The sequence below is a fragment of the Ictalurus furcatus genome, chromosome 15, assembly GCF_023375685.1.
Source record: "Ictalurus furcatus strain D&B chromosome 15, Billie_1.0, whole genome shotgun sequence".
NCBI lineage: Eukaryota > Metazoa > Chordata > Actinopteri > Siluriformes > Ictaluridae > Ictalurus > Ictalurus furcatus.
The window spans coordinates 18,319,877-18,343,797 of NC_071269.1; the positions used below are offsets into that span (position 1 = coordinate 18,319,877).

General features: G+C 38.8%; 2 protein-coding genes across 3 annotated transcripts in view; both read right to left on the bottom strand.

Annotated features, from left to right (window-relative positions):
- The window catches only part of spen (spen family transcriptional repressor), a 35,971-nt gene extending 21,159 nt beyond the window's left edge, over window positions 1–14,812 (bottom strand). The window contains exons 1-3 of the mRNA XM_053643113.1: window positions 14,548–14,812; window positions 9,955–10,275; window positions 5,933–6,559 (exon numbers count right to left, since the gene is read on the bottom strand). Coding sequence (XP_053499088.1) covers window positions 5,933–6,559; window positions 9,955–10,275; window positions 14,548–14,630 — 1,031 coding nt within the window. The 5' untranslated portion in view covers window positions 14,631–14,812. The remainder of the gene's footprint in view (window positions 1–5,932; window positions 6,560–9,954; window positions 10,276–14,547) is intronic.
- A 1,171-nt stretch (window positions 14,813–15,983) lies between these two features.
- tmem82 (transmembrane protein 82) lies at window positions 15,984–23,525 on the bottom strand. 2 transcript variants are annotated; one of them, XM_053643115.1, is made up of 7 exons: window positions 22,475–23,525; window positions 22,265–22,360; window positions 19,660–19,732; window positions 19,174–19,351; window positions 18,665–19,082; window positions 18,125–18,309; window positions 15,984–18,040 (listed from the first exon to the last, which is right to left on the bottom strand). In XM_053643115.1, the coding sequence occupies exons 2-7, from the start codon at window positions 22,347–22,349 to the stop codon at window positions 17,960–17,962; spliced, it is 1,020 nt and encodes a 339-aa protein (XP_053499090.1). In that variant the 5' UTR covers window positions 22,350–22,360; window positions 22,475–23,525; the 3' UTR covers window positions 15,984–17,959. The 2 variants fall into 2 exon arrangements, with proteins under 2 accessions (XP_053499090.1, XP_053499089.1); XM_053643114.1 differs by having other exon boundaries at window positions 22,265–22,364.
- Between the last annotated feature and the right edge of the window lie 396 nt (window positions 23,526–23,921).

A 23,921-nucleotide genomic window follows, 5' to 3' on the forward strand; every position in this document is an offset into this window, starting at 1 on the left:
CACCATGGAAATGGGGGCCAATTTCCCTGAAACCATTTCCCTACCCCTCCCTCCACCCCTGTGTCTGTTTCTTGGCTGGCTTTTCAGAGGATGTTGAGAGGAAAGTGTGTGGATGGGTCCTGCAGCAGTGTAGCACAGTGTGGGAGGGGCCCAGTGTTGGCTGGGGAGGTGAATACTGGGCTATCAACATCAGCTCCACGTCAGGAAGACACAGAGGGTGGGGAGAGCCCTGCTCCTGGATTTCCCTCTGGAGCAGATATGAGACGAAACTCTCAGGCCCACCTTTGTCCAAGTGAAAGTAATTGATGGTCAGCGGGTTCAGCCCAACGTTGTGCTCTCCTACACCTATTTTGCAGTTATTAAAGATAGGTTATACCAAGAGACGCAGGACAGTCAAACCAAGGAGGAAATTACCAAATTGTTGGTCCCGAAGCGCTGTCAGGAAATGTTATTCCAGGCAGCTCTCCATAAACTGATGGCTGGGGCACTTGGGGCAGGATACAACACTGAACTGGCTCATGGCCCGTTTCTAATGGCCAGTCATTCGCATTGATGTTCACAGATGGTGTGCACCATGTTGCGGATGTCAGCTGGTGAATCTGCCGGCCACCCCAAAATCGCCATTGCGCCCATTATGCATGATCAAGGTCCCCTTCAAAAGAATTGGTATGGACCTCATCGGGCCATTAGAACAGACTGCATGAGAACATCACTTTGTGTTAGTTTTAGTGGACTACGCAACGCAGTATCTGGAAGCAGTGCCTCTCAACAACATCTCAGCACAGGGTTGTTGAGACACTCTTCCGTGTTATCTCTCGAGTCAGGATCCTGTAAAAGATCCTGTCTGTCAAGGGCACGTCCTTTATGTCACACAATCTTTGCAAACTGTATGAGTTTTTGGGGATTAAACCGGTTTGCACCAGTGTTTACCATCCACAGACGGATGGGCTAGTCAAACATTTTAATCAAAGCTTAAGAATACGATTCATAAGTTTGTTCACGATGATACTCGGAATTGGGATAAGTGGCTCGAGCCTCCTGCAAGCCTCCACAGGGTTTTCCCCATTTGAATGGGGAAAACGCAGGCAAAAGCCTCACGTCCTAGATGTCATTAGAGAAAATTGTGAGGTGGGACCATCTAACAGTAAAAATGCAATTCAATATGTTCTGGACCTAAGGGCAAAACTCCACACCTTGAGCCACCTAACACATGAGAATTTGTGTGAGGCCCAAGAACAACCCGATTGTATGACGGGGTACTCAGCTACAGAAATTATCACAAGGAGATAGAGTGCTCATATTATTACCCACATCCAGCTCAAAATTGCTCACCAAGTAGCAAGCAGACATGCCAAGATGTCATAATTTTCATACCGGTATGGTATTCCTAGTTCAAACCTGTAATACCAGTATTAGTGCTGGTTGGATGCTAGATAATGCTATAACATGGTGCTATAAGATTATTATTATTATTATTATTATTATTATTATTATTATAGCCTACAGAATAACAGAAGGCAACTTGATTTCAAACTTTGATTTTTATTTTTTAACAAAATATGAGTAAGTGTAATCAAATTAAATTGTGCTTTGTTCAACAAACCTGTAACAACATGCCTGTGGAGGCAGGTTTAGCACGATCTCCTCATTTCCCCATGTCAGGGAACTTCAAAACACCAAACATCAAACATAGGCTTTGTATAAAACAAACATGCCAAACAACAAATATAGCCTATGTTCAGTAGGGCTCCTTTTTTAGGAATCAAGTATTCGGTCATTTCAATAATGGTTGAATCGTTTTGTCTTCTAAATGCGGCTATATAGATAGCTTTGCAGAGTTCTGTTTAATATGTTACACACTTTTGTGCTGCTCCTCTGACCTCACACAGTTGTTCCTGTCAGTTAAACATGACGTCTAATTAAATAACTTCGGTAAATAACTTTCAACGCATTAATTTAATTTATCATGAGAGCAACTATACATAATTTAAGGCTGTTTTGTTAAGAGATCGATATAGGAACTGTTGTTATTAAGTAAGTTTCATTCATAATGTTTCCCCCTTTAAATCGGTATAAAATATATCATAGCGGTATCAGCCCTCATTACTGGTATGATCAGATACCGTGGCAAGCCTAGTGTCAAGGGCCCTTCAAAGTCACATGGCGAGTTGGGACGTCAACAATGAGGTAAGGCGAACGGATAGAGGCAGTTCGCTGCTGATTTACCACCTCAGTCTCCTTAAACCATGGAGAGAGGTAGTCCACATGGCTTTGGCAGTAGTCGTTCTGGAGATTTAGGAGCTAGGACCAGAGATAAATCTAAAAATGGTGGCTCAATCACCCCCGGTCCTTGTGAAAACTACCTCTCACCGTCCCAAATCACAGAGGTTGCCAAGTTGCAGGTGGAATTTTCCAACCCTGTCACAATAATCTCATAGAACACCACATTAAGATGCCCCGAGGGGTGGTGGTACACAGTCGGCCATATTGTTTGCCCAAGCACAAAAAACAAGTGGTTTGGGAAGAGCTCATGGCCATGCTCGATATGGGGGTAATTAAGGAGTCCCACAGTGACTGGTCCAGTCCAGTTGTCTTGGTTCACAAGGCAGATGGTGTGGACTTTAGAAAAGTCAACAAGGTGTCTAAATTTGACATATACCCAATTCCCCGCATTGACGAACTGTTCAATCGGTTAGGTGCAGCTTGCTTTTATTCAAAACTGGATATTGGCTGATCCCTTTGACTACAATATCTCGCTCCAACTCCATTTGGGCTACACAAATTTTTTTACCCTTTCCAGCAACATTCCAGCGACCAATGGACAGAATCCTCCATCCATACACTGCCTATGCCATTGCCTATTTAGATGACATTATTATTTTTAGTAATGACTGGCAGCGTGCAGCATCTGAGGGCTGTCCTTAGATCGTTGAGACAGGCAGGACTCAGGGCAAAACAAAAGAAATGTGCGACTGGATGACTGGAAGTACAGTATCTGGGCTTCCACTTGGGCCATAAGCAGGTGCGTGCCCAAATTGATAACACTGCAGCGATTGCAGCCTGCCCAAGAGCCAAGACCAAAAAGGAGGTCTTGGCCCAGTTTCCTGGGCTGGCTGGCTATAATAGTAGATTTGTGCCTAATTATTCAGAAGTCACCAGATTGATCTCACTGAAAAAGGAGCACCAGAGCTGGTCCAGTGGACGGAGACGTGCCAAAAGGCTTTTATTCAGGTAAAAGCTGCACTCTGTCGTTCAGCAGCCTTATATTCTCCTGATTTCTCTTTCCCCTTTGTTTTGCAGACAGACACATAGGACAGAGGGTCGGGGGCTGTGTTGTCCCAGATGGTGGACGGGGAGGAGCGCCCTGATTTGTACATCAGTCGCAAGCTCTCGGTGTGAGAGAGTAAGTACAGCATGATCAAGACGGAGTGTCTAGCCATCAAATTGGTTGTCCTCACCCTCCAATACTATCTGCGGGGACGAGCCTTCACCCTCTGTTCGTACCATGTGCAGCTCCACTGGCTCCACAGTCCGAACAACTCCCTTTCATTGTCGATGTTTTAAATTCGCATCTGAAGTATCCCGATCTGTGCATAGTGTAGTCTCACGTGTCAAAAACAAACATCATGTGGCATCAGTGCTATTTTTTATTTCGCCTCTAGAGGCCGCTCTCGTACTGTATAATGGCAGCGGATCTTTCTCAGCCGCCTAATTTTTCCCAGAGGCAACCCGGAAAAACTATCGGTGTGGATTTTTGCTGATAACCAACAGTTCCAGCAATCGGTTATCAGTGCCAATTAATCAGCAAAACCGATCAATCGGTCGACCTCTACTGGAAACGGTTAGTTGCAGTTACTGCTGCACAAGGGGGTCACATCAGATACTGAGAGTAGGCTTGCTGCAATAGTCGGTGTGACCGGTGTTCCATGGTGTTCGGCTGTTACCCTTGTTACATGGTGTTTGGCGATGCACTGATTACATCACTTGCACATGGCACCACCTCCACTGTCATTTTGCTTTTTCATAGTAATAAAAATCATTTAGTTCAGTTAGAGAGCGGACACTATAATTAAAAACTGAACACATCTGCTCAAGACAAGCTAACTGACAAGAAAAAAAAAGCGAAATGTAAAAGCACCTATTTCGCAATATTTTGGATTTTTTGTTGTGCTTTTAATTTTGTTGTGATTTTAATTAAGAATAATAATGAATCCACCATTCAAGCAATTGCCACCCCCAAATTGCTGCTAATTAGAAAGTGAAAATGAAATGCGCACAGCCATTCATAAGTGATTTAAAATTGAGGGGGAAAAGAGGGAAAAGCGGCAACGACATCCATCCCCCCTCCCAGTGATACTGGTATTACTGGTGTTGTCGCATGTCAATTAACCGGTGGGAAAATTTCCTCACCATCACATCCCTAACTGAAAGCAAAGGTTCACATTCTCACAGATATGTAATATTGGATAATTGGATAAAAGTTCATTATTTTGTTTATTGGGTGTAATAGAATAGGTTACCATGCTTAAATGTTCAAAAAACTCTTCATTTTTTTCTTCACATACTGTACATTATTGCAGTACCTCTATTCCCAGTCTATCTGAAATGCTCTGATTGAGTTCCGGTTTCTCCAAAGCCCGTCCTTCCAAAATGCCCACAGTGCTCTGATTGGCCATCTGACCAATTACATAGTGATTGGCCAAAAACCTCTAAATGTGTGCTGGAAATGTAATGCCTCTTATCATAATCGCAAGCTACAGCTTCCCAGGCTTCTAAAGCAATTATAAACAAAGTTAATAATGTTGTCGGTTTTAGTGTCAGTTCAAGCCCAAGTCAGATTCTGAAAGTATGGATGATCGAGCAGATCAATCGGAAGCAACTTTGCAAGCAGGACAAAAGAGATGCATTACACACTAAAGGAAAAGGAAAACATTAAAAAGCATATGACCGCTTTAATTAATAAATGACCCAGCATGATATTTTTGGCTCATTTGTTTAATTGGGTTCTCTTTATCTACTTTTACAACTTGTGTGAAAATCTGATGATGTGGACAATATTAGATGTGTTACTCAGTCAGTCTCAATAAAAAGCCAGGAAGGCAGGGCAGGAACACAATCAATGACTTCACTTTGGTAGCAGATAATGTTGTATTTTACTGAATTCACATACATGCTAGATTTGTGAATATTTGAAGTATGGGCTGAGAAGTCAAAACAAATTTGAGAAACTGCAAATTTTTTTTGTGCAAATCAAACTGAACTGTTGTCTCTCTACTTACTGTCACTTACACTTGCAAAAAAAAATAATAAACTTGCTTGCTAAGAAACACTAGCTTTTCACAGACCCACAAATGGCTGGTGTGTGGTTTCCTTAAAAGAAACCCTTATGATCTATTGAGGTTATTACTAGCTTATCAACCGATTGTGCTTTGTTTGGCATTGATATCCTAGATAATCAGACACTGTTGCTGTAAAATTGTTACGAAATGGTCAAAGGTTCACTACTTAAGATTTACAAATTTTATTTTAACCTTACTAAATCATCTCAACTTCCTTCTCAAGATACCCTCTACAAAATGCAACAAGCATGTAACATCCATGTTCTAATTTTGTTTCCTATAACCACCATGACTACACTTGCCATACAGGAAAGGTCTACCATACAGCTTTATTCACCTGCAACATTTTTTAGCTCATGTTACTAGCAATGATGGAAGAAATACTGATAATATCTTACATTTGACAGCTAAATCAAATAAGAGAAACAAGAGAAGAAAGAACCACCCAAAAAATGACAGACGGCAAATTCATGTATCAAAAAGCAAATAAGCAGCTTCCATCATCAAATTTACAGTTGCAATGTTTTATCAAACACTAACCATAGCCCAAGAAAAAAATACACAAAGACACTGTTATTAGATTTTTCACTGACCTGCCACTGCCGCTGCTGCTGGTGCTACTGGCCGAGTCAGAGCTAGAAGAACGGCTATGGGAGCCAGATCCACTTGGGGAATGAGGGGGTCTTGCTGCCGGGCTTGTCAACCTCTGTGGTGAAACATTGTGTGATTGTGAGTTGTGCGGAGACCGGCTGCGGCTGTGGCGGTAAGTCCTATCTCCTCGTCTGCCTCTCTCCTCCCGATAGAGATCCCGGTGCACCACGCTGGCCAGTGTATATGACTCACGCGCACGCGCTTCATAGCGTGTTTCTGTAGTTTCAAAGCGACCAGGGCTCCGACATCGAGATCCATAAAAGCTAACAGCACCCGATGTTGATCCCGCGCTTCCTGTTATAGCGGAGCTAGCACTGCTTCCACCAGGAGCACTGCTGCTTAAACCTGTTCCTCCAGACCCTCCAGTGACCACTAAAGAGGCTCCTGCTGTACTTGCAGTAGAGGAACTAGCACTCCCACTACCACCTCCACTAAGAGTTCGGTCCCGAGGGTCCCGATAATACTCCGTATCGTAGTGACGCTGGCGATCAAAACTACTGCTGCTACTGCCACGCTCATGGTGTCCATAGGCACTGTGATCATAAGTGCGTTCCCGGCTTTCTGAAGCCCTAGGGAGACATGGAGAAGGATGGAGGATGGATGGAGAGAATGACAAGAATGTTATTATGACGTGAACTACTAATTTATCTAATTTGAGTGTCAGGTAACATGCATTTTAGATGTTATTTAGATGAATCCTAATATAGGCTGTGCTATAATACTGTTTTCATTCTACCTTTGTGAGGATATCATTTTGTGAAGCTGTTTTAATAGTAAAATTCCTCAGACTGGGACAAGAAAACACAGCAAACCAATTATGTATGACTAAGTTCATATATTTAGGCCAACTTTAGTTATGGTCATATTTTATAGTCTAAAATAAATTCAGTGTTTATGTATGTAAACTATCTGTATCAGGCACTATCAATACAGCATTAGCATCAGATATGGTATTACTAGCAAATTTTACAAGAATATAACATCATTTTCATTTGATTATTTAGTTGTTGACTACCTAAAACTTGCCTATCCTAACAGATATCTAAATTGTTTGCATTTGAAATTTCTATTTGTGGATATATTGTGACATACATCATTTTACTTTGGGGGGGGGGGGGACACGACAAACTCTTGACTATATAACTAATCTAATTCTTGATTAAGGAATTTCTTATTTTAAAAAAATGTATTAAGTAATCTAAGCTATGGCATACTGGTTCAATATAATGCACTATTCAGAGACATGAGAAAAGAGCCAAAGTCCATGCTCATGAAACCCTGTTAAACCTGTGTTACAGTTTGAGCCATAAAACATGCTGTCAAATACATGCAGGCATAATTACAATGTTGCACTGAAGTGACTAAGATGGTGTAGTACATTAGCATTTTAGCAAGCAAGATCTTAGTAGGTTTATAAGCCTTTTTAATAACTTTTTTATAGTAATAATATGTTGGTCAAAAAAAGATTAGACCCATTAAATATAAGATTTATCTGGTTATGCTGATAGAGGGTTGGGGAATTTAATAGAATGGGTTGAAAAAGGGTGAAAATGCTTTTTAAAAATATACTGGGTTAACAGGGTTAAATACAATAATCAATGTAACTTGGTTTCTACTGTTCTTTGGAATTGTAAGAAAAACATTTAAGTCAAAAATAACTAGAATAACTATTTAAACACTGAGCGAGACAACCTTTTGAATATCATTTCTAAATAAGGAATATTTTTCCTTTTAGGAATATTGTTATTTGCTGTACCTTCCAATTATTAAACTTTTTTTTCCTGTTCAGTTTAAATAAATCCTCTGAATTCTAAATATTTAAATGCCTACTGCAAAGTCCATCTTAAAACCTGAAATTTTATTTGATTTCCACTTTAATATTTGTATTTGGTAATTGGACTGGACTTGCAGTGTAACCTGACTGTGAGCAGCCTTTGCAGCACAAAGTTCACTCTTGTAATTAAAATAATAATAATGATAATAATAATAATAATTTATGCACTCCACAGCACTTATGTCCTCTTATCCATTCATATACATTTCAGACTAGTTATTTAACTAGCCATTTTAATTTTATTCTAGCTTCCCTTTTGTTCAATTTATAGTGGGGGGGGGCGCTGCTTATAGGACAAAGAGACAGGGAGAGTCACAGAGACAGGACAGAAAAATAAGATGCCAACAGCTATCAAAAACGGCCTGTTAGTGGGAAAAGGAAAGAAACACACAGGAGGATTAAACTAGGAGTTAGAGAACGGCTAAAATACACAGGGCAGAACATACCAACCTTTTCAGACAGTGGTAACTCGATCTACAATTCCAAATACAATTTAGGGAGACAGAACTTTGTGAGCAAAAAAAAAAAAGTTAAAAATGTAGAATGTTTTAAAAATGGTAGGGGGGAAAAAAACGAAGGAATAATCCTTATCTTGGGGCTGTGTTAATCCAGAGATAGTCCAAAAATTGAGTGTGTCAGGAAATGTCTACGGAGGCAAAAAAAAAAATATGAGGCCTTAAGAAAGAATAATAAATCCACTTTGACTCTGTAAAAAATTACTGAATTTCTTTTTTTTTTTTTTTTTGATTGAGATTTTTCAAAATATAAATGTGATTTTATATATATATATATATATATATATATATATATATATATATATATATATATATATATATATATATATATATACACACACACACACATTTTCTCACTCCATAAGGCCAAGGTTTGAAGTCTTTCTTTATGCAGCAAAAAATAAATAAATGAAGGTCTTTGATTCCGACTCCAAAAAGTATATCCTCAAGTTGGAAACAATCATAAAAAAAATTATTGTAAAAAAATTATAATCCAAGTCTTTTTCTCAAAAATGTTTACTAATCCCGAGGTAAGATTTTCAGATTGTAACTTTCAGATGCCTAGCAATAATCCACTGCCAGAGTATTAGCTCAGTAGGTTGGCTAAAAAAAAAAATCCTTGTTTTAGTTGACTTCTGGTGCAGTTAGTGCTGTATCCAAAGTCATTCATAGTTCTAGATCCATCATTGGAGTGGTAATCCAAATCTGAAATCCATGGTGAAAGTGATTAACTTCACCCAGTGCTTACCATACCTCCATCTTCAGTTTAATTTCATGATCCAAAAATGCATTATGTTCCATCTTCAGTTGTTTGGACCGTATACTCCTTTATATCCAATATACAGTCCTTTATTCTTTGGAGATTATCAGCAAAAAATAACAAAGCAGAAATAAAAAGAAAATGGTCTAAAATAAATAATAAATAAAGATGTTTGCTCACTGTTTCTGTCAGTTTCTGACATGATGGCCAATGGTAGAACTCTCCCATGTAATTAATGGCAGAATTCTAATAACATGATTCCAAAGAAAAAAAGAGAAAATGATACCTCTGTAGCGATAAAATATCCTTGTGTTTGTCTGCATTAATCCAAAGTGAATCCGTTGAACACCATCCAGTGAGTCCAGTGAATCATTTAAGAACCACCCATTTTCTTTTTTCTTTAATCCAATTACCAATAATATGTCACAACTGAGTACCACAATAATCTACCTTGTGTCATAATAAAATACAAAAAGAGTAAAATATAAATCCATGATGGACAGTACTGTACTCCAGGTCAGGGCATTTCCAGGCAAGAGCAATACAGTGGACTTTCTCTTTGCTTGCAGAAGTCCCAGGATATCATGATATCCAACACATGCCCCTGAATCTTTTCTCTATAATATCCAACTCAGAGCCTTGTGATTCAGAGTGAATACTTTCCATACTACATTCTAAACACTATATACTTAGCATGAATGAGTAATCATCTTCAATATGTTTCAATCTATAAGCAGCAGAGCTCCAGAATAATCATTTAATTCTCTTGCCCTGCCGTCAAAATGCTTGGAAGAGAAATACAAGCTACAAGAAACGTGTGGTTCCCTAGGCTTCAGAGAAACTATGTCCACTTACCCGTCTAGTCTGCGTTCATATCGTCCCTCTCTGCTGTGGAGTGACGCAGGAGGCCCATAAACTGTGGCCCCCGCCCCCCTTGTGAACCCCGAAACATCGCGCCCGCGCGTTGCTATAGACAGGCTATCATCCAGACCTCGTGCAGCACTTGGGATAGTCCCTGGCTCATTGTAATCAGTCCGCAGGTCTCTGTCCCCCATCTTGTTGATAGTATTGTGAGCCTTCTGTGCGCTTTTAATGTCCACAAAGTCCACAAAGGCGGCCACTCCGCCCTCAGATCCACGCTTTGGAAGGACCTTGACGCTCTCCACTCGTCCATATCTATTAAAGAACAAGCAAAAATGCATTAGATTTTACATAAGTTATACATTACACTGAATATATAGTGTTCAACTGCTATGTTGCCCGTTTACTTTACTGTAGTACGTAATGAAAACTAATAGCAACTTAATCTGTATGTCAAAACATTTTAAGAAATAAAGCAGTAAATCATCCATCTTGCACATTCAAACTAATGCTAAACAGCCTTGGAAACAGTCAATTAATAGGCCTGGATGTAATCAACATGTGGCAGCATAATTTGTCACTTGTCCATTCATAACATGTCACTTGTCCATTCTTGGCTCATTCTCATTCGTAAAGATATATTACCTCATATTTCCTGCAAAGAATCGTTTAACTATAATTGAATATCAGGATATGCTTATAGCTGAATTACCTAAAAAGATTTCAATCTCAACCAACACCATTAAATACTGGCCACCTTAAGAGAATGAAAACCAAACTTGAGGAGAGAGTCTGGAAGACCTTTGGAAAATCTGACTTTGAGTCAGAAACTTTTAAAATTTTTTATTAAATTTGGCATACACTTCTTTTTTACACTTCATATGTTTCTTTTTTAACACTACACTAAACTTTCCTCGAAGTCTGTCATTACATCTCGGCTGTGATAACCAAAAGGACACAACCAGAAAACAACCAGAGAAAGGATCATTGGCAATATGTAAATTTTGAAGGACATTACTGTCAAGGGTGTTACCTGCTCTCGACGTTTAAAGTCACAGACTGACTGGAACAGCTAAAATAAAAAGGAGAATGCCCCAGCTGAGGGCAAAGAGACTCTGAGACTCTCTGATTTCCTGGAGAACACGTAAGCTTTACCTATGTGTTAAAGAATTAATAAATTAGGTATGTATAATTAGAAAAAAGTTTCTTCATTCACACTAAAGCAGTGTTTCCAACACAGGTGATACTTCTGTGGGCAGCCTGGGCATATTGACGACCACTCAAGTATCCTACTACTAAAAATCACAGGAGTAAAGAAAGTACATCGCTCTAGATAAGGGCATCTGCCAAATGCCACAAATGTAAATACAAATGCAGAGAGTGAGTGAGAGAGAGAGAGAGAGAGAGAAAGGGAGAGCAAATCAATCCACACTAACATAAATTAACAGAGTTTATGGGAGGAAATCCAAGAACCCGGAGGAAACCAAAATAGACACAGGAATATCTCCACACAGACAACAGCCCATTCTCAGTATCATACCAGTGACCCTTAAGCTGTTTGGCATCAATGCTACCTACTGCACCACTATGTGAAAAGTGTCACACACTAATAAACCCATCTAGGCCCAGATGTACTATGCTGTTGAAGCTGGTTTCAAGCGTAATTAGGCTGCATTCTGTGCGAAAAACCTTGCATATTATGGCTAAAACTGGCAAGCCCAATCATGCAATTTAAGCAGCATGCACGCAGCAACACACATAAATGTGTTTCTGCCCCTGATACATTTACATTTTGAAGAGAATTGCAGTAACAGCAACGGTAGGCAAAACGCAAAAGTCTGGTGGGACCACTACTTAATAAGTAGCCCTTATTTTCAATGCCCAGAAAGACCTGCCCACAGTCCTGCCCACTTAGATTCTACTGGCTCACAAGATCAAGGTTTGTGAATTCACATGTCAAAGTTCACATAGATAAAAGCAGCACAAAGCCAAAGTAACTGCTAGCAGAAGCAAATGTGCATCTTTTACATGTGATGTCCTTGCCCCTTCAGTGAACTGTCTTTCCTGCTGGGTGGTGTTTTTTTTTTTTTTTGCATTTGGTTTCACCACAGCTTTAGCTGAAAAGGTGTCTCTTGCAGTAGTAAGGGGTCACACCTCGTAAATGCTATGGCTAAACCATAGATGTTGGAATCCCCCTGTGTATATAGCTGTAGTAATCACAGCTATATGGCTAAAAGTGTGTGGACATCTGACAATCAAACCCATTATGCAGGCCTTTGCAAAGAACTAAGTTTGAAGCACACAGTTCTAAACTGTCTTTGTATGCTGTAGATTTCCCTTCACTGGAACTAAGTGGACCAAAACCCATTCCAACATGACAATGCCCCTATGCACAAAGCAACGTCCATGAAGACATGGTTTGCCAAGGTTAGAGTGGAAGAACTGGAGTGGCCTGCACAGATCCCTGACCTCAACCCCATTGAACACTTCTGGGATGAACTGGAACTCTGACAGCTTTCCAAGCCTCCTCGCCCAACATCAGTGCCTGACCTCACTAAATTTCTTGTTGCTGAATGGCATAAATCCCCATAGACCTGCTCCAAACTCTACTAGAAAGCCTTCCCAGAAGAATGGAAGTTATTATATCAGCAAAGGCAGGATTCAATCTGGAACTGAATGTTCAAAAAGCAAATATGGGTGTGATTGGCCAGGTGTCCACATACTTTTGGTCATGTAGTGTATGTAGCTTGATGTAATTTACGATATATTTTAAAAGACAGAAACTCTGAACTGCACATTGAACTTTGCAATTGTCACATAAGCACCATGAACACAATGCAAATATTTAAACAAATATTTATCAAATAATTGGGATGCTGTTCAGCGCAAAATTGAGTTCTTAGATTAGATTAGATATGCACGAGCTTTCTTTTCCTCCTTTCCCTTCCAAGACCTCTGTAGAGATGTAATGACTGTACCACGCCAGTATTTTATAAGGAAAATTGCTTATAGTGAATGTGGAACAGGTTGTGTTATGAAATAAGTTTATAAGACACCGTACATATCCATGTTCCAAAGCATCTGTGTTACTGCAGCCCCTTGTTGCATAGTGGAGTCAAAATACACTAAAACACACTAAGACACTATTAAAGCTGTACTCCAACTACTACTTTTACGTGTATTTATTTGGCCAATATTATTTTCTAATGCACTCATTCTGCAAGTGAGGCAGAATTCAATCCAAAATAGACTCTCCAAAAACTCTCAACCTTAAACAGACTTTATTTTCCATCTTACATCGATACAAAGTTTCCACATCCATTTTACTGCAAACTAATATCGATCCATCCGTATGTGCACTCTCGCAACAGCCATGGTCTGATCGCAGTAGTGAGAAACACACTGCCCTTAAACACCTTAACCCATGCAAGCTGTTAGAAGTGTGAGGTATATCAGAGATTCTTGTAAATCTACCACCTGTCAAGACACAAAGCCTAGTATTTAACCTGGCAGCTGCACATCACAGACCTGTTCTTTGAAATTACCTGTTTACAGCCATTAAGACACAGGTTTCCAACCCTGCTCCTGGAGTACGCTCTGTCCTGCTCTAACATATGCATGCTAGAGCAGAGAAAACATTAAAATGTACAGGACTGGAGCACTACAGGAGCAGGGCTGGAAACCTGTGTATTAAGACATGACCAACTTGGCTGCACCTTTGACGACAGTGCATGCTCGATTGGGTCCTGTAGTCAGGTAAATGAATGATAAAACGGTTGCTTATCTGAATAGACAAATAAATATAGCAGTTAATATACAGGCACAGCTCTGTGCACTGATGATGACTGCATTATAATCCAGCTCGCGCCCAGTTACAGACTCAAAACGGTTGCACAATGTTAACACCAATCTTGAAGTCTAACTCTGTTATTACTAGTTGGTTAGACACTTAACCTGTCTGTCTGTCTGTCTCTGTCTCCATGCTGCCACAGCAGAAGCTGAACTAGCATAGCATGCTAAACATGCATTTTACTATTGCTGCACGCATTGCTGACTTTACCCGATTTGATTTGACACGTGAACTGGGAGGTAAACCACACCAAACATTAGAAAGCTAACAAAAATATTATGCATACATGCTCTCTCACACTCTTCTGAGTAATAAAAAAAAAAAAAAAACCTTAGCTTGCTAGCTAACAGAGCGTGTTTGTAGCCAGTGTTATTGGTTTCTGTAATAGCTATTCATTTAGACATGGCGATTTGCTACTCCTGCTGACATTTTTGCTTGCTCAAGGCGCTAATTAGCTAGCTAACAGACGTTTGCGTCACTTAGGATTAAACTCGCCGGCTGTAAGTTTGTAATGCATTTAAGTTTCTTGGCTTGACCAAACAGAGCAGTAAAAGGTAGGTATATAGAGTTGCACAACACGTTTCAGCCTCTGAAGCGTTCTGCTGTGAATCTGCTGGGTTGTTGTTGGGTTTTTTTTTCTCTCTCACATCACACCACAATGCCTTACAAACCGCACTGCATATGGTTTCGGATATGCACATATTAAATTAAACCCAAAAAAATGATAATCAACTCACCGTTTGAAATGCTCGATAATTTTCTCCTCACGTACATTTTCAGGTAAATTCCCCACCCATAAGTGTCTGGTTTCCCGGACCATACTGCGCGTTTTTGTGTCCCCCGATCATGCAGATGACTTTTTTGGGATTAAATCCGACCCGAGTGTGCTGTGTGAATGAGTTTGCAGAAGATGATGTTCAGAGCTGCGTCGTGAGCGTTTCCACTCTCCGCCTCTACACTACTACTGGAGCGGCTCTGCTCTTGGAAACTGAAGCTCGTGCGTGTGTGTGTGTGCGCTCGGTGCTGTGCTGCGCTGCTCGTGAGGCGCGCGTGCTGAGGTGCTTGCACGAGGACGCGCACTCTTTGCAAGCGCGATGTTGCAGATAATAGGCTTAATAATGAGCTAATAATATTCCTACCCTTGCAATAGATTGTGTACCATACATCAAATATATTTCAAGTGTAACAGTGTCTAATATAGCTTTACTTTAGGCTATAGGTTGTTGAATTTCGTAACAGGGCAGAAACAAAGAGCGATTTCTTGTAACCGTTGCGGATCTAGATGCAATACAGGAACTATTTATGATTTAAAAGTAGCTTAGTGCCACTGAATTTACTTTAGTGTGATATGATCAGTGAACATATTTCATATCTTTCTTAACCTGCCAGATTTTGTGTACAGAGCCCTTGTATATGAATTAATACCGGGAACATTGAGGTGCATGCTTTGAAGCACTGGCCGATTTGTTTACACAGTCATTGTGTCATCGATTATAATACAGTACGAAACGCTTTATGTTATACAAGGTACATGTTTACTCTGTGGCATCTGAAAGACGTTATGCCTATAGTGTGTGGGTCAGCTCGTGCAAATAACACGGCTTTAAAAAGCACAACATACGAAATGAACGAATAGTGCCTTGACTATATCAATATTTTTTGGCTTACTATGTGCTACAACCTGTAAAGGAAAAAAAAAGACTTCAGCGACATATTGCAAATAAGATAACAGTACATATTTTTTAACTCTCTGATGTGAAACAGTGTTCACATTCCAACAAACAAGGGATAATGCATTATTTTGCCCCATGCTTGCATAAATCCATTACTTTCACATAAACTCAACCTGCACAGTAAGGCTAGAAAATATAGGCTAGCTGACATTTTCAAACTGCGCACAAAAATCTCTGTACAAACATTTGTCTAAAACAAGTTATAATATCAAATAATCTGTCTGAAATCAAACATAAGGTAGTGATCACACACAGAGCCAATCTGTTCTTAGTAAATATAACATCTGATACAATGCAGCACTTCTTTATTATCAGTCTGCCCCTGTAGTGATGACAGATTACCCTAAAATATGTTCAGTTCTAAACACGAAGGCAATACATGTGGTTCTGTGTCTGTAATAAGACCCTATTTCCCGAAATCGACGTTACTACTGACGTAAAGAACGCGTTTTTTTTATTCAGTATTACAATTTGCAGTATTTTTTTTATTTGGACTGCATATTTTACCCACCAGTTTCAGCTAATATAACACAAACTGTGACCGATTTATAACACATGCTGCTGTTGAAGAAAGCAAGATCACTGAATTTGACAGCCCTGAAAAGCAATGAGCCGAAACACGCATGCGTCAAAATGCGGCAAATCCAAAGACTGCAGTGGATACTTTGCGCATGCGCAAAGCACGCCCACATCGGGACTTGACAAAGAGCAATTACTATTCTGCAGTGCAGAGTGGCGGAAATTTCTGGAAAACATTTGCGGGATGTGAAATTGCGTCGTTCGTTAGAGAAGGCAAGCCATAAATACAAAATCTGCAGATTACAGGACTGTATTGAGGATTATGTGGATCTACAAAAGTCCTCGAAGGAAGAGAAATAAAGCAGTAGTCTACTTTATTGAACACGATGCTTTTGGGATTGGAAAACATCTTTTTGGGCTACTTTGGAAATACAAATTTGTCTACTGCTGTTCTGTGAAGTAGGGGACAAATAATCCAACAACAACAATAAAACTTGGTTTGGATTGCATTGCTGATAACACTCCCCTACAGTCGGAATAACTACGGATTGAAAAAAAAAATGTTTTATTCATGGGTTAGATTTAGGAATGCCAAAAGTTGGAAGAGTGTCGGAATAGCATCAAAGTTTTAGGTCAATAACAGTTTACATGTTATATCCTAACGTGGACTTGAACGTAAAACATTGGTCCTCCGTTGTTCCGTTTAGTCCCTGTCTCTTCTTCCTCTTTTTATTATTATTATTATTTTAAATATCTTAATCAGTGCAGATTATAGCGAAGGGCATATCTAGAGGCAGGTGCTGTTTCTACAATATTGCTATTTGTTTCAGTGTAGTCTGCTCGCTATTAGAGTGATTTATTGTCCGAGAAAACTGAACAATCCCAGTTATCTGAAATATGACGCCATTTTGAACAAGGTCTCACGCGCCGTTCATGACAACAGAACAATTAGCTTCAGACAGCAGCGGCCATTTTGTGTTTACAAAAAAAAATTGTCTTGTGTTATGTTTATTAGGATGAAAAGATAACGACGTTTTAATACTAATGTTACATCTTTGATTATATTATTTGCGCACAGATACGTCTGTTTCAGATAATAAATCCTGTTAGCTAACTCGACGCAGTGAAGTCACATTGTTAGGGTTCCCTCTATGGGATTTTGCCTTTTAAGGAAAAAGCGGTTAGGCCTGTGAAAATCAAATGGGTTGCTCCACCCCCCCGCCCGCCCCCCGCTTATTAAACGAGTCTGTGTTGTCTTCCCATCATATTTGTCCAGTGTTATCAAGCTTGATTAAAAAGAAGCTACATAAAAATAAAAAATAAAAAAACTTTTTGCTAATGTACTTTTATAAAGGGGACATATACCTGTATTTAGTTGCTTTAGCTCAATATAGACATAATACAACGTGAAGTTTGTGTTCAGCTATTTAAATAAAGGTCTTGATAAATTGTTTGCCATGTTGTAATATGAAGAACATTTAATAAAATATTGTACATTATGAAACACTTCTACAGTGGGCTTCCCCCCCCCCCCCCCCCCCCCAATATTTCTTTAAAAGATAATTATGTGGCTTCAGGCTAATGGTTTCATCAGTCCTGCATATTTTATTGATTCTATTTTTGATTTCTGAAATAAATATCAAATCGTTTATCCTTTTTATATTCAAATCTGAAATATTGATGTGCTAAAAATCAGTTCATCTGTCATATACACACAGGACCATGTAGGCCATTTTACAAAGCATAAATGATCTTCTGTTGACCTGCTGCTATTACATTAGTATATCACATTAGAGTCTAGACTGGAAAATCTTGTTTTCCTGAAAATCGTTCTCTCCTGTTCTAATCGCTTCTGGCAGTCTCCTTTTTTTTGTCTTCCCATTTAACATTTTATGCCTCAGTCATATTTGTCTGATTTGTTTGGTCTTCTCTGGTCTCCATTTTTCGTCACAAATCGTCTGGGAACATCTGCAGCATCCTGCATGAATAGATATGCAAGGTGTATACATATTTGCACAACTTCATACATGTGTAGGCTAGGTTGAGGTTAATTCCCATTTACCTTAGAGGTGCTATTCAGTAGTTCCTGAGCTGGTAGCAGACAGGCAGCTTCCCCAATGAAGCACAGTAGGATGTGGAGCACATCTTCCCACCTTCCCACAGTAAGCATCAATAATAATAGGCCTCCAAGGCGCACCATCACTGTATTCAGAAGAGCCTGTCCGATAGGCTGCCGATGCTGCTCCTCTGAAATAAAGTAAGTGTAGGTTTGTTGTGTATTCATGTTTTACACCTGAAACAATACACAGCCTAGTCAACCTATCTGCTGAAATCTTAACAAAGGTACCATAAATAGAGGAAGGTTGGGATAATTTAAATCCAATGTAAATATCGGCTATCTGTACAATGTACAGTTTGGCAAAGAAATCACTTTATCTACATTGTGCTTACTGCAGAGTGCACATGCATTTCTTGAAATTTGCTCCCCTTGTGTTGCAAGTTGCTATTTGTGTGATATACTTGATTATGCACATATAAGTTGTGAGGTGTGGTGAATTTGCTAAATTGCCTGACAAATACAATGGAAGCCCCCATGTCTCACCATGCATATAGACGACAAGTAGGGTGTAGCAGATTGTGAGTGGTGTCCAGAACCTCAAGGCCTCAGTAGTTGACAGAAAGTGCTGGTTGATGCTCGATATGGCAGCAAATCCAGCCACACAAAATGTTAGAATCAAGGCACTGCAAAGAAAAGGCAATATAGATGTGCCAGACGTCAGGAGGCCAATACAGACCCCACAGTACCGCTGGGTGCTGTGTATTGGGTACATTGTCTTTACGTGGTGCCATAATCTGGAACACTGGCTGGCCAAAAACCAGCTCAGTGCTGCAGCAAGGAGGAAATTTAGCCAAGCTTGTGGTGCCCCCTCATGGAGAAAATAAAGACTGCAGTTTAATGCACAGCCCAAAGAGAACTGGCACTGCACTAGCAGCTGTAACAAAGTATCACTCAGTGGATCCTAGAACAAAAGGGAAAACATGCTGTTTTTGATCTAATATACAATAAAGCATTGATATTATCAGCAGCTGAGTAAATCATTTTTATCTTACTGATGAGGCTGTGAAGCGTGATGAAATTGCTCGAAGAGAGAACTCAAGAACCACTAATGCTGCAACTCTAGAACCCACAAAGGCGAGAGTCACTGTCAGGATCCAGAACTGGATTCTGTCTGTTAGACCACCAATATGAGTGCGCTTGTTCTTTATGTCATCTTTGCTGTCTGCTGTACTTTAGAAGCAAGAAAAAAATTATTAGAACAAGAATGAAACAAAGTGTTTTGTTTCATAATCAGCATGTCCATATAATGAAGTTTATATATAGACATCTATTTGTATACTAATTTGCATAGTTTGTTCTCCAGGAAAAAAAACCCACTAGAAGATAAAAAGATTATTTTGAAATGGTCGAGTGAGCATCACATTAAACACTCTCTTCCAGTTAAAACAATCTTAAATATAGTATGCTTTTGGGAAATTGGGCCCAGATTTTGTTTGCTGCAGAAAATGCAGCGGTCATAGCATAGTTAAGACTCTTACCTCTGTGCTTCAACGAATAAATGAACCCTTAAAAGGATGGAAAGCACTGAGATCCCACATGCTCCTACAAGCCCTGTCATTAATAGCATCAGAAACATAAGTCAGTAACAGCACCAAATGCAAACATAAAGGGTAAACGTGTACTTTTCATTAGTTTGAAGCCCTAAAATAACTTAAATAAAGTCAAATCTGATTATATCGCAAAACATTTCCTTTAAGTACAGTATATTTCAGAGCTATTGAAGTCTCAGGTAATAATAAGCAAATAAGCCCCAGTGTCAATGTTGATTCCCCCCCATCTTTATGTTCAAAATATCTCATTAGGTCAACTAAAAATGTATGAAATGTTTGAGACACAAACTAAATATTGATTCATTTGAGATGGTTAGAGGATACAGTTAAAAGCGACCATTTTTTTTTTTTTTACCATAATCAAATGTAATCAAATGTGGAAAAAAAACAACAACAGCTAAACAACTGAAAAAATTATATTAAGGTAATATGTAATATATTTAAAATATGAAAAAAGCATCATGAATATGCCTGAAAATCTGGAGCGTGGTATTGGAAGAATTGTTTATTAGTGTAGAATTTCACTAAGTCTTTAAAAAGTACAAGATTGCACCGCTGTGCTGATGGGTATTTTTAGAGGATGAGTAAGACGAAGCATCTACAGTCATCAAACTACAAATATATGCACTTTATGTCTTATATAGGGGCGCACAGTGGCTTAGTGGTTAGCACGTTCGCCTCACACCTCCAGGGTTGGGGGTTTGATTCGTGGCCCTGTGCGTGCAGAGTTTGCATGTTCTCCCCCTGCTGCAGGGGTTTCCCCCGGGTACTCCAGTTTCCTCCCCCAGTCCAAAGACATGCATGGTAGGCTGACTGGCATGTCTAAAGTGTCCGTAGTGTGTGTATGTGATTGTGCCCTGCGATGGATTGGCACCCTGTCCAGGGTGTACCCTGCCTTGTGCCTGATGCTCCCTGGGATAGGCTCCAGGTTCCCCGTGACCCTGAAAAGGATAAGCGGTATAGAGGATAGATAGATGGATGTCTTATGTAGCTTCATTGGAACAGAAGTTTTCAAATACCACCAAAACAGAGCTTTTGGTTCCAGACATCACAGGTCAGCTTGTCAAAACCAAATGTGCAATTTAGAAAACACCATGTGACCACAGCACAAAGTAAGCTGATAGATATATGAGGATAGTTGGCTGTTTTGCCCTCAAAGGACCAAAAGTGATTGCATCATTGTCATCATGGACCCAACGGAGCTTAAATTCAGTAATATATTAAATGTTCACGAGTACAATGATCCAAATCATTACTCCACACAATATAAGTCTCAAATGACAAAATCTAACTTTTGAAGTTGCACCAGCTAATCCCTTCACCAAAACCCCAATGGAATCCTCTGGGAAAAACTAAGTGAGAGGTGAAGTAATAGATGAGTTTTTTGAGAAATATGGATAGATCTAGGTAAAATGGCAATAAAATACAAAATTCAAGGGTGCTGCTATTTTTTGGCAAGTGATATTACAGATGACTTCTTCTAAGTAAGTGTGAATGTTGAGAGTATAAGACGTCTGTTCAAAAATGACGTGTACATTTTATTCAGCATCTTTTGTTCATTTTAAAGTACAATAATTCTGGAAAACACTGTGATGCCAGCTGTAGCAACTGTGGAAAAACGATAACATCATTTGGATAATTTCTGTAGTTTACTGTTATTATGACTGCAATGTGCCCATAAAACATTTTTATCTAATTTCTATTAATGTTCTTTTAATGTTTTGCATAATATTGTGTTTATATATATATATACACACACACACACACACACAGTACTGTGCAAAAGTACAGTATACATTATATGGGCACCCTATTTTTTTTTTTTAGTACAAACTTTGTTATAGATTTTTATTTTACGACTTCTACATTATCGAGTCAGTACAAAAACATTTTAGACTTCCAAACATTAGTTTTCCAGAAAAAAATTAAACGTTAAAAGAAGAATGTTTGTATGTCAATAAAGAAAGTAGCATATTATGTAAGAGACAACTTTTCAGATAAAGACATAATGATGGCTGCTGGATTTTGCTGCAAAAATAAGAAGCAAGTGCGACAGTCCAAGTCTCCAGAAGAACCGTGGCTGGTTCTGCAAGATGCTCATTTCCTTATAAAACTGCACTAATGGTACCTGAGACTACTAATTAGTATTTTTTTTCAGCAAAGGGTTGTCACACCAAATATTGACTTAGTTTCATTTATTACCGTTTACTGCTCTTTATAGTATTTTTTTTTAAATGTAGAAACATTTAATTTCATTATTTTTTTAGGCATCTTTGCTCTACAGCATTTCTGTACATGTGCCTAAGACTTTTGCACTGTACTGTCTGTGTAAGAATATATTAAAAGAATAAATTCAAATTGTAAGTAATTCCAAATTTTTAAGTTCCTATCAATATTTTTAAACCTTTATCAGTTTAAAAGTTGTTAAAATAATTCACTCCTCCACATATTATTCAGTTTTTTAAAGTGTTTAAAAAAGAATATGCACCTTAACAAATCAAAGATTCAACTAAATTAAATTCAGCGCCCTCACCTTGTAAAATACAGTCTAGAGGATTTGCATCAGGTATTAGCCAAGTGGGTAAACTTGGTACAAACCAGGAAATGAAGGACAACATCTCACTTTACCCTGTCTGTGCAAAAATCAGTTTATGAATTCAGTATGAGTCAGAGTGCCTTTACACAGTAATTTATCTGCAGTTAAATTCAAACTTCAAAGAAATAACATAAATGTTTTACTTACCTTATAGATATATTGTTGTGTTGTTGAAATTCTCTCCTGTTTAAAACCATTATCTGTAGCTGGTGTGCTAGCAGTCGGTCAGATAAGCACTGTCTCAAAGGTCATTTGTGAGTTCGCCATCGCTTATGTAATCATCAAGCCCTCCCAAAGAAAGGAATAAGATATTTATCTGTGTTAGTCATCGTTGCTAGCTGAAATGGCACATGTTGGTAAAATGTTTGTCTAATGATTGTGGGAATGAGTATCACTGAGTAAGACTATCACTATTTCTAATGCTTATCTTTCTATTGGCCCTGACAGAAAGAGCTGACACAATGATCAGTTTAATTGCAAGGGCATTAAAATGCTGAATTAAAGTTTTAAGTTCAGAAAGCATGTATTACTAGTACATAGTATATAAATGGAATCATGTCTAACCTGTTTTCTATAACATATCTCAATCATTTTCCATTCAAAAAATCTAATATCTTAGCAGGTATGGTGGGATATATCTATATTTGTCACACCAAGTTTGAAGAACTCGATGAATGACAAATCACACTGTTCAGTTGCAAAAAAAAAAAAAAAAATGTTTTGGTCTGCTAACTGATATTTTATCCCAGTTACATAAAAAAAAACCCCCCACAAAAATCCTGACGCTAAGATCTATATCTCAAAGGCCTACATAATATTAGCCAATATACACAACAGAATGTTTCCTTATGTATAAGTGTGTGTGTGTGTGTGTGTGTGTGTGTGTGTGTGTGTAATTTGGTCTTAAAGGTTATAAGAATATAATGGTCCCTGAATATAATTTCCCTTTTCTTTGTTTGAACTTTGTCAAGGTGCTGGGTTGCATGAAATCTTTTAGCCGTCCCTCTGACAGAATCTTGCTAGATCGAATAACAAAAACAGGTCACTACTGCAAATAATTGGGTGAATATGCTGTCTAACTGCATTACTAAGAAAGTGGCAAAGACAAAGGCATATGATCTTTTATTACGCACCGAAACACCGTTACCTAAAACTCCACAATGGGCATTAAAAAAGTTTTAATAGAGTACATGAGAAGTCTTAATGAACCATGGCAACAACCATATCATTCATAGCTCTTTTTTTTTTTTTAGGGAATAAACTTGCCCTAGTTAAAATGCATATAGTGCAGAGAAAGACAAAACACACACCCTAAAGACAAGCCCAAGACAAGTTTTAAATACTGGGGGGGAAAACATCTCTGTTCAAAAATATCTGAGCCATTTGCTGGCCTATGTTGGTGCACTAGCTAAAACACCATAGAAGATAAATAAGCACAGATCTGCCAAAGCTACACACAAAGAGTGAGCAGAAGCACTGCTTTGAAAGGATTACAAAGGAATCCTATGTCACATGCATATACTAATGACAATACCATCTACACTGCTCAATGACATTAGAGTTGGTTGACTCTATGTGAGCACGGTTGAATGCT

What these genes read in the sequence shown, in the direction of transcription:
- tmem82 (XM_053643115.1), bottom strand. Translation starts at nt 22,349, where the DNA reads ATGTTGTCCTTCATTTCCTGGTTTGTACCAAGTTTACCCACTTGGCTA. An exon ending in CACGCTTCACAGCCTCATCA is followed by an intron (nt 19,083 to 19,173) that starts GTAAGATAAAAA and finishes CTTTTGTTCTAG; the next exon opens with GATCCACTGAGTGATACTTT. An exon ending in TACTGAATAGCACCTCTAAG is followed by an intron (nt 18,041 to 18,124) that starts GTAAATGGGAAT and finishes CTATTCATGCAG; the next exon opens with GATGCTGCAGATGTTCCCAG.